This window comes from Anguilla rostrata, chromosome 18 (assembly GCF_018555375.3).
Source record: "Anguilla rostrata isolate EN2019 chromosome 18, ASM1855537v3, whole genome shotgun sequence".
Classification (NCBI taxonomy): Eukaryota; Metazoa; Chordata; class Actinopteri; order Anguilliformes; family Anguillidae; genus Anguilla; species Anguilla rostrata.
The window spans coordinates 528737-548137 of NC_057950.1; the positions used below are offsets into that span (position 1 = coordinate 528737).

The 19401-nt window shown below is 43.2% G+C and overlaps 1 protein-coding gene across 1 annotated transcript in view; it reads right to left on the reverse strand.

Moving 5' to 3' along the window:
* Positions 1 to 1845: 1845 nt before the first annotated feature.
* kcnma1a (potassium large conductance calcium-activated channel, subfamily M, alpha member 1a) overlaps positions 1846 to 19401 on the reverse strand; it is a 175964-nt gene continuing 158408 nt past the window's right edge. Inside the window, exons 25-33 of the mRNA XM_064318108.1 lie at positions 18335 to 18448; positions 17150 to 17233; positions 15828 to 15958; positions 13232 to 13426; positions 12682 to 12800; positions 11809 to 12030; positions 9130 to 9158; positions 7007 to 7057; positions 1846 to 6658 (exon numbers count right to left, since the gene is read on the reverse strand). Coding sequence (XP_064174178.1) covers positions 6507 to 6658; positions 7007 to 7057; positions 9130 to 9158; positions 11809 to 12030; positions 12682 to 12800; positions 13232 to 13426; positions 15828 to 15958; positions 17150 to 17233; positions 18335 to 18448 — 1097 coding nt within the window. The 3' untranslated portion in view covers positions 1846 to 6506. The remainder of the gene's footprint in view (positions 6659 to 7006; positions 7058 to 9129; positions 9159 to 11808; positions 12031 to 12681; positions 12801 to 13231; positions 13427 to 15827; positions 15959 to 17149; positions 17234 to 18334; positions 18449 to 19401) is intronic.

Here is a 19401-nt window from a genome sequence, read left to right on the forward strand (position 1 = left end):
TCACTCCAACCCGGACAAAGCACACCTCATTCAACAGCCAGAGATCTTGTTGGGCTGCTAATTAGTAGAATCAGGTGCCAAATTAGGGTTGAAATGAAAATCTACAGGACGGTAGATCACCAGGAGCAGGTTTGGGCAGCCCTGTTTTACATAAGTACAGGACGGGATTGGTTATGCTGGTGCAATTTGACCCTGATACACCCAAAAGAAAATGTGTTTCTTTCAACCAGCCTACAAATTACTTTGGGCAGTTGTGGTTTCTGACCAAAAGAAAATCTGTGCACTTGACAAAACTCACAGTACACTCGACTCCAGAATTTAACAAATCTGTTCTTTCATACTCATCAATTACAAATTATCTGGACAAGGAACAATCATACTGAGCAGAACGTAAAACTACACTTATCCATCAACTCCATTTATGCAGAAAAATGTGTTGATTCATGGACAAGTTTATAACAAGCACCGCCAATCAATTAGAGGATACTGTTAAAAAACTGACCATGATTAAATTCGGTCACAATTACATTCTCTCTTTCAGATGAGTTTCTAGGACACATGTAGAAATAAATAAGAGAATGTTTCTCCATTTAGACCCCAAGGCTAGACTTCCAAGTAGGTTTGCTCTGACTGACACCACAAGCTCAGATAATGAGAAATAACAGGCTACAGGACTGGCCTAATGTGTCTGTGATGATGAAGGTGCAGTGATCTGTGGATTGATTGCCTACCTCAGACAGGCCTTGTATTGATCCTGCTGTAGCTTCTGGTTGTTACTCCTTTGTGTTAATCTTGCAGACACAGCCAGCTGAGGACGTAATAAAGAACAAAGAGCAGCCCCAGATAGCAGGTGCGTTTCCACGGCGATAAAAGGGCATGAGTTTTGCAGCAGCACTGCAGGCTGGGTAAGCAGGGTTCACAGTTTGAGGGTTGCTCAGAAAGCACAAGAGAGGAATGATCATCGCAAAAGGTGAGCGAGACATCCCGCGATGGAATTTCAGCTGAGACCACCTGACTGCAGGTACCCTCAGAGCCAGAAAATTAGATGTTTTTTTTTTTTTTTCTTTCTTTTTTAATCCAGATGTTTCAGGTCAAGATTCCAACTCAGACATAATTAAATTAAAAATGGCATCCGCTGGTCCAGGTGCCAATAATCCTTTTGTGCAAAGTCAGCACGCAGGACAGTGGTGTGGATATAGCGAATCTAAAAGGGCCAATTTAAAAATTGCATAATTAGTCATAGTGTTGCATAATTAGTCATAGTGTGGCCTTGCCAGATAGGGGTTCAGTGGGAAGGCCTCTCATCACGTTTATCAGTGACGGTTCTCCACACCTGCACAGCCCAGCTAGCGGATTTAGCGCTAATGCCCGCTCTTTATACACCTGTGATGTTTCAGCAATCGCACAGAGGCATCAGACTGTCTCTGTGCGATGTGCGAGGTTATGTGCGTTTACCAGAGTGGCATAAATCCACTCCCGTTCAGCTGTATCAGGGATACAGGTGGTGCATCCATTGCCTAATCGCACAAACTAAAATCAAATATGCGACTCACCATCAGATGCTGCTACAAACTGTAAAGGACACTTACAAACTTTTAAGATGAAAAAACAAAGCCTTTTTGTGACATTACACATAATTTAGAGCACCCACCAGGCATTGTCATACAGTTCCAAAAGGTTTCTAGTACACAGGCTCTACCTTTGCTGCCGGTGCAAGACAGGTACTGGTAAGATAGGGCTGCTGTGTGGGTCATACAACTAAGGCGCTGTTCTCATTCTAATGACTGGATGAGTCCCGGTCTTCTTCAACAGTATCTACAGGCATGTTACAGAGGACAAGGCACATTATAGACCACAAATACATCCATTTTAATTTGAGAAAATACAAAATGAAACCATGTACAATTTATGTACAAACTTCTTTTTTCTTTTTTTTTTACAAGACAGCATATTTATCAGCAGATATTATTTATGACAGAGTCAGGTAGATCAACTCAGCACCATCAGTTTCTCCACAATTCCTTTAGCTGAAGCAAATCCATGGATTCCATTTCTATACCACCTTTCTTTCCTGTTAAATGAGCGTATGTCACAGAGTCACACACACTTTGTATGAATGTCCTGAATGTATCCTGGATGAAAGGCAGCCATTACACTACCCAAAAGAATGCTAGTTTTACCATAAAAAACAGCCAAATGTAATTCTTTACACTTACTTAAGACTTACATCCCCCCCACCCCTTATCCAAAATTATGTTTTACACCTGTCTATTATAATTTCCAGAAATTATCAATAAAGATGTCATATCCCTTACAGCAAGAAAATAAATCTGCGAGGTGCAGCACAATGCCACGGGCTGGGTGACCTCACACGGTTGATGGGAACCTGACCGCACACACCAGACAGGTGCGCGTTAAACCACCCGCTAAAGAGGAGCCTGATGGCCAGCTGTGAGCTCACACCGCACTGTCCTGCTCTCATCGCTGTGAGCTCACACCGCACTGTCCTGCTCTCATCGCTGTGCGCTCACACCGCACTGTCCTGCTCTCATCGCTGTGAGCTCACACCGCACTGTCCTGCTCTCATCGCTGTGAGCTCACACCGCACTGTCCTGCTCTCATCGCTGTGCGCTCACACCGCACTGTCCTGCTCTCATCGCTGTGAGCTCACACCGCACTGTCCTGTTCTCATCGCTGTGCTCCAGCTGTGAGCTCACACCGCACTGTCCTGCTCTCATCGCTGTGAGCTCACACCGCACTGTCCTGCTCTCATCGCTGTGCTCCAGCTGTGAGCTCACACCGCACTGTCCTGCTCTCATCGCTGTGCTCCAGCTGTGAGCTCACACCGCACTGTCCTGCTCTCATCGCTGTGAGCTCACACCGCACTGTCCTGCTCTCATCGCTGTGCTCCAGCTGTGAGCTCACACCGCACTGTCCTGCTCACATCGCTGTGCTCCAGCTGTGAAATGTCTCACATTAATGAGAAACAGCTATTATATATATATATATATATATATATGTATATACATATATAAGATTAATATTTATATATGTACATACAGTGTAACACACACCTTGTTTGGTTTTGAAGACGGGTATGGAAAGGTGTATTTGCACGCGTGCCCCTAACCTCTCTCCATGCCACTTTTCGCAACAGCAGGTCTTATGGGATCCTCCTTTGGCTGGCACACACTGCCTGACACTGGCACACTGGCACACACTGCCTGACACTGGTGCACTGGCGTAGAGGCGTCTGAGGCTTGGATGTTCTCTACGCCAGTACCACAGCACGCTGCCACACACCTCTGCCCAGAGCTGGGGGGGGGGGGGGTAATAAGCTCAGTCTCGCACTGTTTACCATCACAGAAATGCTATTGGCCTCAGAAATGAAACAAATGAATAAAATAAAAAAATCTAACTGATATGTGCTGCTAGATAGTGTCTAGGCACTCTTTATTACTGTATGTTCGCATGGTTTTTAACTGACTGATATTGCAGAACTTTCAAAATGTAAAGAGTGTTGTAGCAGCAAACGAACCGAGAGTATTGCTAATCAAAGTAAAACAGCTGACAATATGGAATGTAACCCCTTAAATATAAATTTCACAAGAAAAACATACTAAAGGAGATCTTTAATTCTCTATACCTTAGCTTAAATAGGTGCTCCCCTAAATATTTGTCTCAGTAATAAGCTATTTTATGACATCAAATGACACTTGACATCAATAAACTTTACTTACTTGAACAGGTTTTTTTCATTTCAACAAAAATCTTGAATTTTGTTACAGGACAGGATTTGAAGTAATAGGAAGCAGAGTGAACATTTCTATATGAACAAATCATCTTTCTCTTTTCTGAAGTGAAATGAATATATACCATTATCATCTTTTCTGGCTAATAGGAATTTTATCAACAATCCAATTATATGTACATTATACTCACATTTTTCTTTAGTCTACTTGCTACAAAGTGTAACAACAATGCAGTCACAATTCAAAACTTCACTCCAGAACAAGGCTTATGTGGACACGATAAGCTCAACATCATACCGCACCACAGCCAGGGGACAGACAGACAGAAGCTGGAACAGTTTTGCTTAAAATGTTCTCTGGGAACGGCAGAATTTACAGGGCGGGTTCTCTTCCCCCCAGTGATTAAAACATTATTTTTCCATTTCTTACGGCTACTGCCTCCACTGCCCGTAGGCAGGGATGCTCTGATGGTTATCTTGTGGTATTTTTTTTTTTTTCCCCAACACAAGTCAGAGAGAATATTATTTGTCAAGACAAATGAAAATATCTGACTGTTCTTCTCCTTTAATGAGACCTAATTTAGGTCAAATAGTAATAATGAAAATAATTAAGTTCCACCCATTTCACAACAGAGCTGGCTGCAGGCCTTAATAAATGAGCTGGCTTCATGCACATCAAGTCACTGTTAGTTAGATACACTCTTCTAAACTTCAGATTACGCACAGTTGGATTGGTAACTTAATTTTTGTGTCATTCACATTTTTCTTCCCTTCAGAATGCGAGATGCAAATGGGAGACTCGATTAACACTGCGGCAGAAACACCACCCAGGTTTTTAACACTCAAAGGAAACCAAATCAGCGTTCTTATTTGTGAAGTACTTGTAGTTGCTAAGAAGGGTTTGTGGAAAAACTGTAAAACATTGCTTTTAAAAAAAATAAAAAATAAGAATGATCATGATTTTACATAACTCACAGAAAGCAGAATAAAAATGTCACCAACATTAAGGTGTTTGGTTTGTCAAGTAATGAAGTTCGTATTTTCAGCATGGATGTGATGTAGTTTAATTCTGTGTCAATGTGAAGTGCCAAAGATGTATAAAAATTAACATGAAATGGAATTCCTGTGAGGCTTAAATTTAAATTAACCTGAAAATCTTAGAAAATAATTCTGAATTTAAGAATAGCATCTGAATGGTTCTGCCAACAAATCACAACGTCAAATCTGTAAGAGGATGGGTGTGGTTTCGTGATGAACGCACATGGGGACCGGGGAAATCGGAATGCCTGTGATTCATGTCTCTACCAGAATAACTGAAAGATTGCATTCTCTAGTGCCATCCGTATTCCCCTCCCACCCCCAACAGTGCAAGTGCAACTATGATTGAGCTTCTGTAGTTCAAATGTCGGGTAAATTTGTTTGAATGATGTGGTGTGGAGATTGGTCATGGAGAACATCCAAGCACTTCTAACCGCCTCCATGCCAACTCTGTGCCAGGCAGTGGCCACAGCCAAAGGAGGACCCGTTAAATGCCTGCTGTATGCAATACGTGGCATTCTCAAATCTGGACCGAGGAAATCTGCAGACATTTTAATAATGTGCTCCAACATGGCATTCTGCAGTTCACATCACTTCCCATGTTACATCACGCAGATCTCATCTTCAGTGCTGTCGCCAAAAACACGTCAACACGTCCTAATTCACATTTGAGCAGCTCAATCATAGTGCAGAGTCCGGAGGGTGAAAACTCATACGGATTAGCACAGTGTCACTGCCAGGTTCTGCATTCTGAGAAATTGCTCAGAAAACTGGTACAGATATAGAACTGAGAAATATGTGTGGACCTGTAGCACGCGCGTATGTGCAGGGTCAGGGGAAGACCCATATTAAATGGTCCACAGGGGACAAATTCAGGGATACACTGTAGAGATTATATGCGATAGCACATGGTCAGGATATTGTTGGCTAAATCAGCAGGTGCAAACCCAGGCAAACCCAAGGAGTGGGTATTAGTGTATTTCTGCAGCATCTAGGACTGTGGTAGTGTCACACAACTGGAATGCAATCATTCATATTATTCTATAGTTCACTGCAGCATCTGCTAACTCCTGTTCTTGCAAACCTCTGGTTCAGTACCTTCTGTATAAAGCCACAGACATTTCCTCCAATCAAGTGAAAAATATAAAAAAAGGTTGACCTTTCCATGATTTTTACATTTTGATAAACTGCTTATATTTGATAAACTACTACTTGTTCCTTTCAAAAAATAGTTTCATTTAGTGCAAATCATTAAAAGAAGCAAATGTTTGATATGCATAACAAAATACATGAATGTCTGGCTGATATGAAGTCTGTGGTGTGATTCTTTGGGAAATGTCCTTTTTACACCCACTATAATGGCCCTCATCCTCCCCAAAAGGGAAAATAAGGAGTCCGGTCACAGACACAGCGTACTATTGCAAATAATTACAGGAGATATCTCTTAAAATCATTTCAAAAAGTGCTAAAGGCTGTACAATCCGTAAATGATTGTCATTATATACATGTATCCTGTATACATTTATAAATAAAATATTTTCAAAGAGCATGGAAGTAACATATAGTATACACATAAGAGGGTCCCGTCTATCGTGTAAAACCTTAAGGAGCGGTACGCGCGAGGAGAAAAGAACCAGACAGCATCGTGATCATCTGCACTTCCTTTCTTTCAGGAGAATGTCCATGCTTTTCCCACACGACCCCAGGGGTCAGCTGATCAGCATTCATCTTCAACTTCTCTGATTGGTGGAATCAGGCTGCTTGTGGACTTGTATTGGTTGATTTGATTGGCCATGTGAGTGCTCATGGGCTTGATCTGAATGTTCCTTGGGTAGGCATTTTCCGGTTCATCTGTAAACCATTTCTTTTCTGTCCAACGGTCAGAAACAAGAAAGAGGGAGGGAAAACAGATTCATCAGTTTCAGACTTTAAATATGGCACCTGATTTATGTTTCTATGCCATCTACTCTACTCTATGTTCATTTCCTATAACTAGATGACTATTGAGAACTTAAATGGGATTAACAAACACTGTATTATTTATAATACAGTGCTCTATGCTACAGTGCGTCACACACAAACTAATGAATATATTGGAATTTCTCCTGGAACAGTGAAAACAACTCTAGTTTTGTTCTACTATTATTTTAAAAGTCAATGTACATCTAATGAATCTAAGGGAATTACTACAGAAAAGGTGAAGCTAAATAGGTATACCCTGTTTAGTGTTTTCCTGTAAAACGCTGATACTTTTATAGTGTCGTTTCCCTGTAGAGAAGAAAAAACACATGCAGTTTAAAGATCCAAGGATTTTTAAAGCCACACTGTACTAAATGAGCTATTTTATCTATATTGGCATTCTAAACAATTTATATCTTTGCCAGAGACCTAATGTTTGGCCTCTTCGGCAAAATGTTTGATTTTGTTCTTTGTATGAAACACTGTTTACTTTTCCAGCATCGTATTATTCTTTTATTGACAGACTTGTTTCTGCTGAATGCTCATCTTTTTACCACAGTAATAATAAGCAAATCTATAAGGAGTAATCGCAAATTATATTTTCAGTTTCAAAGTATATTTCATACCCCATTTGGATGCCTGGTAAGTCTTAAGCTCAGAGGTCAAGCCTTTCTGCAAAGTAGTTTTACATTCCGGTCTTGTTTTGATGTTTCAATTTTCAACATTTTATTACATCTCTTAATTTCTGGCATAGTGTTTATTGACTTTAAGGGAACTGTAATATTTATACTGCCCTTATTTTGCTAGCGCTCTCCTCTGGTGGAACGCAGTGCTGCTCAAGCATACCTGCGTCCTGAAGAACGCTGCATGCTGGGAATAATGAGCGGTTGAGGACAGCCATGAAGGATTCAAACATTTCATTCCAAGGCCAGTCTGTCTGATTAAAGTCAGACATTTTTGCAAATGCCTTGCAGCCATGGGGCTTGCTGTCCCAGTGCAGGCTGATGTAATGGCGGTCGTGCCTATGATCCAGTCCTGCGCTATTCTCAGGGGTTTACTGCCCTTACGTAAGGTCAAGAGTCACCACCACATAAGGTCAGAGGTCACCGCCACATAAGGTCAGGGGTCACCGCCACATAAGGTCAGGGGGCACAGCAGATCTGACATGGACAGGTTTCTGAACCAGGATTCAGACACTAGTGCTCGCCTTCAATACAGAGTCATAATCTAACAGCGGGTATCAGCGGGTATACTGTATTTATACGTGTGTGTTTATCCTTGGAGTCATAATCTAACAGTACCAGATTATCAGCAGGTATGCTGTATTTATACGTGTGTGTTTATCCTTTTCGGAAGGGGACAGATTAGTGTTGATCTCACAAGCGCTTTGCTTTACAGAGGACAAGTGAACCACACATTTAATAAATTAACTATAATAGTCATTATCCCACATAGATATACACCCGCACACACATATATACATACACGTGTGTGTGTGTGTGTGTATATAGCTATGTAGCCATGGACTGGGTCTCCAGGTCTAAAATTGTCAATATGGTTTATCATCCAGCCCTAATGTAGGGTAATAAAGCCCTAATGAAGGGTAATAAAGCCCTAATAAAGCCCTAATGTAGGGTAATAAAGCCCTAATATACCGTAATAACACCCTAATGTAGGGTAATAAAGCTGTAATATACAGTAATAACACCCTAATGTACGGTAATAAAGCCCTAATATACAGTAATAACACCATAATGTACAGTAGTAAAGCCCTAATGTAGAGTAGCTCTAACGTAGAGTAATAAAACTCTAATGTACAGTAGTAAAGCCCTAATGTAGTGTAATAAAGCCCTAATGTAGAATAATAAAGCTCTAATGTAGAGTAATAAAGGCATTTGACAAAGGGTAACTCACAGAGCCACACATACATTGCTTCAATGTCTAACTGCATTTGCTCCACAGAAATAAAAGCAGTCACACAATTCCTCTCACACACAGCTGGAACTTGTGGACTACACAAAGATGAAAAAAGAAAGAAAGATGCTTAATGACAAATTGAAAATGCACAAAATCCTGCCAAAGGAAGATGAACAAAAAAAAAAAAAACAAGCTTTAAATTGGTTAAGTCAGATACAAAGGTATAACAGCAAATCAACATGATCAACTGCATGCAATGTCCTGGTGATCTCAGAGGAATCAGATTGACAGCGGCAGCCATTTTGCTTTCCTTTCCAGAAAGCAAAGAGGAAATAAGAGGAACTAAGGAATGACTGATAAAACAAACAGAAATGCTTCCTCTCTCATAACAGGTCTCCACAAGGACAGTTATGATAGAAATCCACCACAGCCGCTACGTCATGCATAGTCCTTAGCTTCCATACCTTGGCTCACTCTATTCGTCCTTGTTGCACTTCAGAAAGAGAGGCAGTCTAAGTAAGTTTTACAGTATTTACACAAACCACATGTCTCAAACACACTGACATCACCATACACCTCACTGGACTGGATTATATCACTGCATTACCACTGCGGTGTTATTTATATTTAAGTCATAAGGTACATGCACATACTTTACAAATATACCATCATATCCATTCCATTACATATTTCTTTAAAATATGGGCACATAGCTGTGTCAAGAAGTGCTTCATATTCAGGCTCAGTAGGCGTTTACAAACCGGACTCACACTCTGTTTCTGTTTATAAACACGACGGGACACTTCATGTGCACTTGTGTCCAGGGCAACAGCAGTTGGGACAGTGGCCCCGGAATTTTGAAGACTTATTTCAAGATTATTATTTCCTTACAGGTATCTGCCCTATTGAAAGCTTAGACTCTTAAGTAAACAAACAAAAAAATTAAATGACAGAATAACAGAATTACAGTAGATGGAAATAAAAATCTTTTAAAAATTAACCCTAAATAAAGCCATGGCATCTACACCGCAATGTCTTTTGTTGTGATTGGCTGCACAGCTGAGTCTCGAATGTACTGACCACAGCTCTGAAATAGGGGGGGAGGTCAAAAATGGGGGCTGTGGCACTGGATTTAAGGGTGCAGAGTGCCAGGATCAGCCACCCCATCACCATGATCAGTAAAAACCAGCCAGTGTTGGCAGCAAGAGCAGCCTGCAGCCTGACATCACGGACAAGTCAATGTCTCCTACAAATACACAAAATGGTGACTGGAATCCAACTTCATTTCATTTTAGGAAATGCATTTTCTATTTGCAGTTCTATAATTTCTAATTTTTAAAAATTTGATTTCTTTTTTTGCAATAAAGGGAAAAAAAGCTTAAATACAAACTGAGAAAGGTAAATTGAAAGATTCACAACACGTTACATTATAAGCATGGACATGTGACAGGGTCATATATACAATGAGAAATGGGCAAATGCACACAATTATAAAAGATATTATAAGGAATATTTCTCCTTATGTACACAGGAATTATTGCATAACGTCATATCTATTTCTAAACAGATAATTGATTGGTGTATTTTGTTCATGTCAGGAAAATTTATAAACACATGACAGCATAACTGCATGCTAAAGCACAATAAATAAGCCATATAAATGCACACATGTACATACATATGGATGCATATACGTGCACTTGTGCATTAATAAAACTGATACATATGAAGTCATTATTTTGACAGTATTGTTCAAATAAAAACCAAGGGGGAACATGCGTGCAGACTTAATCTACAGATAGACAAGCTGCTTAGCTAGACTGAGAGACGTATCTCCAGTAATAAACTTGCGTTTGCATGTTAAAATAATAGATTTCCCTGCCAGATAAAAAGAACACAAATAATTCTGAAAGACAGAACTATGCCAAATAGCACTGCCTGCTTAGATCCACATGAGCTGGCAACACACTGAAACAATAAAAATATATATTTAAACTATGAAATATATAAAATATACAATTTAAATACAGATTTACAATACAACTAGGCTGTATTGTGCGTCAGTGTTTTATGTTCTATACACTGGCACCCTGATTCTTCCATGCTATCCTGTAACAGAAATATTCACTTAACATCTGATTACAAATGTAAGTCTGATGACAGATAAATATAAATAAATGCTACAGGCTACACATGTAGTTTAACCAAGTAAACTGGATCATAATTGCTACATAAGCAATACATATGACTGAAACATAATCATGCTGAAACTATGCTTTCAGCAGAAGGAGATACTTCAATGGAACTGTAATCAGGAAGAAAAGACAGCCAATCATGTATGAGTAGAGCTCCTTGTTGTGCAGGCTGTTTGCACACATATGTATGCAGCTGGGATGATGTTGTTTAGGCGTGCGGGTGATGAAAGTCATGTGACTGCAGTGATGAGTACATGATGAGTATGTGATGTGTATGTGACGTCTAAATGAGCATGAAGAATGTGTGCTTAATGATCACAACCCAGAAACAATACACACCCATTACAAGTGCCTCCATAAACCCAATTCACAAACACACCACCACACACACACAAGTCCCCACACACACACACACACATACACAGGGAGAGGGCAGCACACACACACACACACACACAGGGGGAGGGGAGCATATACACACACACACACACAGGGGGAGGGGAGCACACAAATACACACGCACACACACACACACACACACACAGGGGGAGGGGAGCACACACACACACACACGCATACACACACACACATACAGGGGGAGGGGAGCACACACACACAGGGGGAGGGAGCACACACACACACACACACACACACACAGGGGAGGGGAGCACACACGCACATGCGCACACACACACACAGGGGGAGGGGAGCACACACGCACACGCGCACACACACACACAGGGGGAGGGAGCACACGCGCACACACACACACAGGGGAGGGGAGCACACACACACACACACACACGCACGTGCACACACACACACACACACACACACACACACACACGCACACACACGCACATGCACACACACACACACACAGGGGGAGGGGAGCACACACACACACACACACACACGCGGGGAAGGGGGGCGGGGGGGGGCGCGTACTTCTGCTTGTCCCTGGACTCGCGGGCCTTGCTCCGGCTGGGCCGGTTGACGGTGGGGATGGAGTGCACGGAGGAGCTCTTTTTACTGGAGGAGTGGGAGGAGTGTGAGGAGTGGGACAGGCTCGTCCGTGATTGGCCGGCGTTGTGGTCAAACTGCATCAGGCAGAAGATGAGGTCGGTGGGGACCAGCTCAAACTCGTACGGCGGATTGGTAATGACGTATCTGCCAGAAAACAAGAGCAAACATAACGCATGTCAAAGCAATGCAGCAATCAAAGCTACGCATCAATTCTGAACAGCATTTCTGTCCCAGTAACGTGATCACTGAGTGTGTGATCACTGTTTACACACTTCCACAAAGCTAACAAATAGTGACGAATGCATTTATACCTCAAAGAAGCACGAAAAACATCAAACATGTTCCTATTAAAATATGGCCTATAACCCTTTCGCTAAGTGCGTGGAACTGCTCTCAGTTGGATAACAGTATGTGCTGTTATATAGTGGGATTATGTGCTGTAGTACAGATGGATTACGTGCTGTTATATAGTGGGATTATGTGCTGTCGTACAGATGGATTACATGCTGTTATATAGTGGGATTATGTGCTGTAGTACAGATGGATTACGTGCTGTTATATAGTGGGATTCTGTGCTGTAGTACAGATGGATTACATGCTGTTATATAGTGGGATTATGTGCTGTCGTACAGATGGATTACATGCTGTTATATAGCGGGATTATGTGCTGTTCTATAGCGGGATTATGTGCTGTTCTATAGCGGGATTATGTGCTGTTCTATAGCGGGATTATGTGCTGTTATATAGCGGGATTATGTGCTGTTATTCAGAGGACAGTCGAAGGTTGTGACCCACCTCTTGGTGCACTGGCTTGGACCGCTGAGATGTGCATCTCTTAACCGGTAAATTCCAAAGCAAAGCATGTTATATGTTTTCAATGCTTTACAAAAGAGGTCACCATAGCAGCCACCATCCTGCAACACAAACAAGTGACAGTTTAGAAGTGCTGGCCACTCCACAGACCATCGTATGAATGAGCCAATAGCACAACACCACTTTCAGACTGTGGCCATGGAAACATGCCACCACACCAAACAATGGCACTGCGTCAGAAAGCCAAACATTCTGTTAACAAATAAAGGAAACACACACACACACACACACACACACACGTCATCGTAATGAGGAGCTTTGAGTGAAGGGGGGGTGGGGGGGGGGGGGGCTTGGTGGAGGGCTATGGCAGGAGAGTACCTGACCTGCATGCATGTCTGTGGGACAGGGGCCACACATGTGTACGGGACAGGGGTAACGTGTGTTTTGGAAAAGGGGCCACACATCTTTGGGACGGGGCAGTGTGGGGGAGCCACAGGCTCAGTCCGCTCGGCTCTTTCGAGGCTGGGCGTACCCCCAGGTCAGCGAAGGGCCCGTCGTACAGCGCCAGCTGTGCCACGCGGCACCGGTCCCGATTGGCCAGGGTCTGGGGGGTGCTGTAGCCCCCCCGCAGCGCGTTCTCCTCGGCCAGCAAGGCCTCCAGCTCCGGGGTGGCCCCCCCCGTCACCAGCGTCCGGATCAGAGTCAGGATGTTGTCGTTGAAGTACGTCTGCAGAGACGGGAAACCGCCATTACACTCACAGCCCAAGATGGCCGCACTTCAGGCTCCGGTGAGCTCTGCTGCTTACATCCTCAGCTCACACAACGCTGTTTACAATGACAGCCGAACATCATTAACATGAAAATACACCTCTGCGAGAGCTAGAAACGTTAATATGACCTCCTCTGTTACAATTAAATTACTGCATTCTTATGAATGATCAATGGTATACCCATTCTGCAGTGTGCTATAACACACTAAACTGATAATGCAATTTAATTCTGCTGGCGACGGTAATTATGAAATCCCCTAATCCAACAATAAGACATATCCAGGCTCATCTCTGGGCCCAAAACTCCAGTGCTTAAGCGGTGGACGCTAGGTTAGCGGCAGGGCTCAGACACCCATAACTCAGTCCCTGTAGACCTATTTCTCACAGGGTATAATCCCACTCTTTACAGAGGTTGATCTCAGTGTGTGTGAGTGCCAGACCGTGTGGAACAGGCTGAATCCAGCTCTCCCCAGCTGATGTGTGTGCGGTGGTGTAGGGCCTGGCTGCTCTGTGTGCGGTGGTGTAGGGCCTGGCTGCTCTGTGTGCAGTGGTGTAGGGCCTGGCTGCTCTGTGTGCGGTGGTGTAGACCTGGCTGCTCTGTGTGCGGTGGTGTAGGGCCTGGCTGCTCTGTGTGTGGTGGTGTAGGGCCTGGCTGCTCTGTGTGTGGTGGTGTACTGTGTGCGGTGGTGTAGGGCCTGGCTGCTCTGTGTGCGGTGGTGTAGACCTGGCTGCTCTGTGTGCGGTGGTGTAGGGCCTGGCTGCTCTGTGTGTGGTGGTGTAGGGCCTGGCTGCTCTGTGTGTGGTGGTGTACTGTGTGCGGTGGTGTAGGGCCTGGCTGCTCTGTGTGCGGTGGTGTAGGACCTGGCTGCTCTGTGTGCGGTGGTGTAGGGCCTGGCTGCTCTGTGTGTGGTGGTGTAGGGCCTGGCTGCTCTGTGTGTGGTGGTGTAGGGCCTGGCTGCTCTGTGTGTGGTGGTGTACTGTGTGCGGTGGTGTAGGGCCTGGCTGCTCTGTGTGCGGTGGTGTAGGACCTGGCTGCTCTGTGTGTGGTGGTGTAGGACCTGGCTGCTCTGTGTGTGGTGGTGTAGGGCCTGGCTGCTCTGTGTGTGGTGGTGTAGGACCTGGCTGCTCTGTGTGTGGTGGTGTAGGGCCTGGCTGCTCTGTGTGTGGTGGTGTACTGTGTGTGGTGGTGTAGGACCTGGCTGCTCTGTGTGCGGTGGTGTACTGTGTGCGGTGGTGTAGGGTCTGGTGTCTCTCCTTGCTGGCGCTGCAGTGACACCCCTTAGAGGGGAGTGACAGCGCTACTGAGCGCGCTCAAGGAAGGGAGCTGTCTGATAGGCTGCATCAGTTCTGTCTGGCCTCAACTGCAACAGGAAGGGCTTTGTTCTACACCTGCTCAAACTGAAGGGCGGCCAAATTAAGCCGTCATTTTGGGCAGGGGATTCAACGGCAGAAGAAAGAAGTTGTCTCTTCTGTATCAGAAGAGCATGAGAGGAACATTCAGGCTGGGATCTTGTGTCAGACCTGTCCTGTATTTCAAGTGCGTCGGTAAACGTAGAATCAACACTACCCTCTCTAGAAGCCCCGCCATGCACACCGAAAATCCATTCTGTGAGACATTATTTGAAAAGACTGCAACGTCCCTTCAGAGGGAAACAGCTTACAGTACTGTCTGATCAATGTGGCATTTCATTTACTAACTTGTGCCAACTAGTGAAATTACATTCTGCATCTATAAGGGTGGCACCCAAAAGGCTCTTTCCTAAACGAATGGAGGAGTGCTCTGGATTTCACACACCACACTTCAGCCAAATCCCAATTCCATTCGCATCAGTTCTGTTTACAGTCCAGGATTAAAACAAGTGTACAGCACCTGTCAAGTCATGAACATGCTCTTAGTCTGACTGCAGAAAGCACAAATCCAGGGGTCTTAACTGGGCTATGACGATGAGTGGCACTTGATTTTCATTGTGGTACTTTTTTGAGGACAAATTAGATTAAAAAAAAACAAAAAAACATTGGATCTGTGTTTGCTTCGCTAATGGCTAAATATCAATCTTTTGTCAAAGCTCACCCCCTCTGATGCAAACTAAATTATGAGAGAGATTAGAAAAACATATCGGAACAGCGTCGGCTCACATCTGGTCTGACTGTGAAAATGGTTACCATGCTGCACATCAGCAAAATGAAGGCATAATGAAATGCATTCCTCTTCCTTTAAAATAAAACAGTCAAGTGTGACTGTTTCTGTACGCTCACCATATGTCTTATCCCTGCAAATCATATACTGCTGTGTGTGAAAATACTGAATGAATCTAAAAATGCTATTTAAGAGTTCTGAAACGAAAAGCGTGGACCTACCGCGCTCATTAAGGAGTCCAGCACGCTGATGGCGAACGCCGTCCCGCAGGCGAAGGGCTGAGTGAGGTACAGCTCCGTGTCCGGATCGTCGTCGTCATCTTGGTCCAGGAACTGAACGTTGGAGTCGTTCACTGAACATGTAAAAATGTGATTACTAAGGATCATGCAGTGGATGCAACTATGGTGGTCATGTGACCTGCTACTCCAGTGGCAACCAGATACACCAGCCAATGAGGTGTCATGCTAAGTGTGCTGTATGGTGAAACTGAGAAAATTTGAAATTGTGTCTTAAAATCCATTTGTATGTATATATATATGTGTGTGTGTGTTTCATATCAAAGTCATGGCAAGATGGAAGCTTAAATTTCAAAGCCAAAAAAAAATTGCAGGTTATTCTGCAATTATGTTCAATTCAGTGTGCAGCAGATGTGTACAGTTAGACATAAAGCTGATTGTGTAATTATTGTAAGGTTTCGGAGGTCCAACTCCAGAGGTGTGTTGGTGCCCTGTAAGCTTTTTTCTCTTTCTGAAAATATGGGGGAAAAAAGAAAATGAAATCCACAGAAACAACTGAAAATTCACAAAACATCTGAAGAACTTTGCTGTAGTCGTCCACTTGTCCAGTATGGTATTGATTTAGCCACACTGTGGGACTACAATATTCTGTTAGTTTTCAGTTTTTAAAATTTATTTGTTCTAAAATTTAACTTTCACACCGTACACCAGACGTATGGTTATATCCACATTATATACATCAAGGACAAATAATTTCATATTGTTTACTGATTTTATCCTTAAACAACAAAAACACAAAATCTGCTATTTGACTAGTTTCGTTTTAACAGGACTATAAAATTTTCAAAGGAGCTGAAATGCAGTTTTATGTACAACCTTCAAGACCAATACTTTGTTTCATAGTTATATACGCAAGGTAAAATAAACAGCTTAAAGGAAGATTTGATCTTAAGTTTAGCTTTTGAAAATTCAAATTTCCCAAGACTTCCTGTGAGCTGCAGGGGAAAGACGGCGGCCATGTTGACATGCGGACGATGAACGGTGCCGAGGCCAAAGAAACGAACAGCAAGCAGGCGCCATGGAAACAGCCACGAGGACAGGCTTGGTACAATCAAAGGCCGAGCAGCGCTCTGGGGGGGGGGGGGGGGGACATTACCCAAAACAAGAGGCCAAACCAAAACAATCCACTTCAGCCAGAAAACCGAGAATAAAACAATGCGTTGGCAGCGATGTCATGGCAGCGCCCCCTGCTGGAGAGAAGCTGATGGAGAGGCGGAGCTGAGGCGGAGGATGGAGGCGGGGCTTACCCAGTTCAGTTATCATTTGAATGTTGGTTCCACTGTTTTTTTCCTGATTCAGTGAAACCAAAGGCAGTAGTTTGCCCGGTTTGGCTAATGATGCAAAACAGCATTGGGGAGACAGTTATTGAAGCATATTTGATGAGGGACGAAGAGAAGAGCAGGCAAGAGACTAGTGAGCAAGAAAAAGGGTAAGAACTACAAATCCCAGCACATCCAGCAGCAGAGCCATAAGCAGTGCTCTACACCTGCATGAGTATGGACCTAATAGCTGACACTTCTACACATGTAAGAATGTTAGAAACAGGTACATGTTAGGATAGGACAATGGATTATAATTCTTACAATCTAAAATAAGTTAGGTCTAGTAATACAGTACAACTCTCACTCTTCGGTCACAGTCCATGATTGGATTTGCTGTCAAACCAAAGCAAGAATTTCATTTTTGAGAATATTTGATAATATTCAGCAAATACAGGACACTGAGAAATCCTTCAGCAGGATGTACAGTGACCACATTCAGGCTAGCCACAGTGCGCTCAGTGCTGAAATTTCTGAGTGAAAAAACTGAAACAACTAAACAACTGAAGTGATTTTCCTTTCTCTTAATCTATTTTTCATTTTTTAAAATATTTTGTGCGTTCCTTTAAAAAAAGAGAAACAAAATGTTTTGCTTGAAGTTAAGGACACAGTGAAGTTTTTCTGAATACAGCCGTATCATAATATTAGCTGTGGGTGTCCTTGTTTGAGAGCAAACCAGGCAATGAAATCCAAATTTGTGTCCCTGTTTCTCGAACCCCAGTGCCAGAGAGGCCCCTAATTGGGTGAGGAGGGGGCTGGAGGGGCCCGTGCCCGATGCTTAAATGCCCCCCGAGACGCGAAGCTCTCATTAGCTCCGCACCGGGGGAGCGCTGGGGCTTTTAATAAAAGCAACCCCTCCGTCTTTCTGCGTTTTGGACGAGGAGCCGATTCTCCTGCTGAGCATTAGCACACCGGTCACAGGGAGGTGAGTTACAGTCGCCTCCTTTCCAATAAATACATTTTCACCTCCTTTTTTTTTTACCTCACACTTCAGTTAATTCTGATAAAAACTGTACTTCATTTAGCTACATCTGAGGAAAATAAACAAACATTATGGGGAATGCAGTCATGTGTCTGGGATGCCTCAGTCCTGTTCCTGGGCCAGTCCCTTACCCAGTTCAGTAATGATGGGGATGTTCGAGCCGGTGGTGACGGAAGCTTGTCGCACGAGGCCGTGGACCGGGCTGTTGTCTGGAGAGGACCGGTCCATCCCGGGAGGCGTGAAACCTTCAGGGAACAAAGACAAAATTCACTCATAATTACACACAGAATTTACAGCAGTACTGCTATAGTAACTGTATACTATTAGTATACATGAGTTTCTGACTGGGTTGAGGGCAAAAATAATACTTTACCTGGTGATTTGTACTTCTTACCAAATACTGCAAAAAAAAGGATTGAGGGCTATTTTCATATGCCTGCCTAGATACTGCAACGTGGCTTTTAGGGGTCACCTGAGGCAGATTAAGCTCTTGTAGCCTTCCATCCAGCTCCCAGACATACATTTTATATGTTATTCATTTTGTTCCCATAAAAGAGAAGAGAAACATGGGAGACTTTCATCAGAAACTGTGGAATATTCCAGAAGTGACATGACTATCAATTCCCACGGATTGACGTTTCTGCAGTCTTTCAGGCTGACGAGCAAACAGCTTAAATCAGTAATGCTACATGCATAATACATAGCCTGCGGTTTGCCATCCATCCCTCAGAGCTGACTTAAGAACACGCCTGCTTATAGTTTTCAGTGATAAATGTAGCATGAGGCTAATACATTCAGGCCACACCATTTTACAGAAAGAGCATATTCAATATGTGTGATACTCCTTTTTCTAACGCGCCCCCACTGAGTGTTTGAATAGACATATAAAGAAGACAGATAAGGTCACTGATTTATTCTGGAAGTCCAATCAGTCCAGAATAATGTTTTGTAACTTTTGACACTCTACATAGTAAACATCCCCTTACCAAAGCCACATAAGGGATATTGCACTTGAGAACACAAGCTCAATGCAAACAGGTCTGAAATTGCCTTTCTACATATCTCAGCAACTGCAAAGTGTAATGTTGTGTAATGCAGTGTAATGCAAATTTAATATGCCGTATTAATATAATGTAAATGTAATGAATCAAAATATACCCACTTATAGCAATAACTGACACAGTCACAGTACACCTCC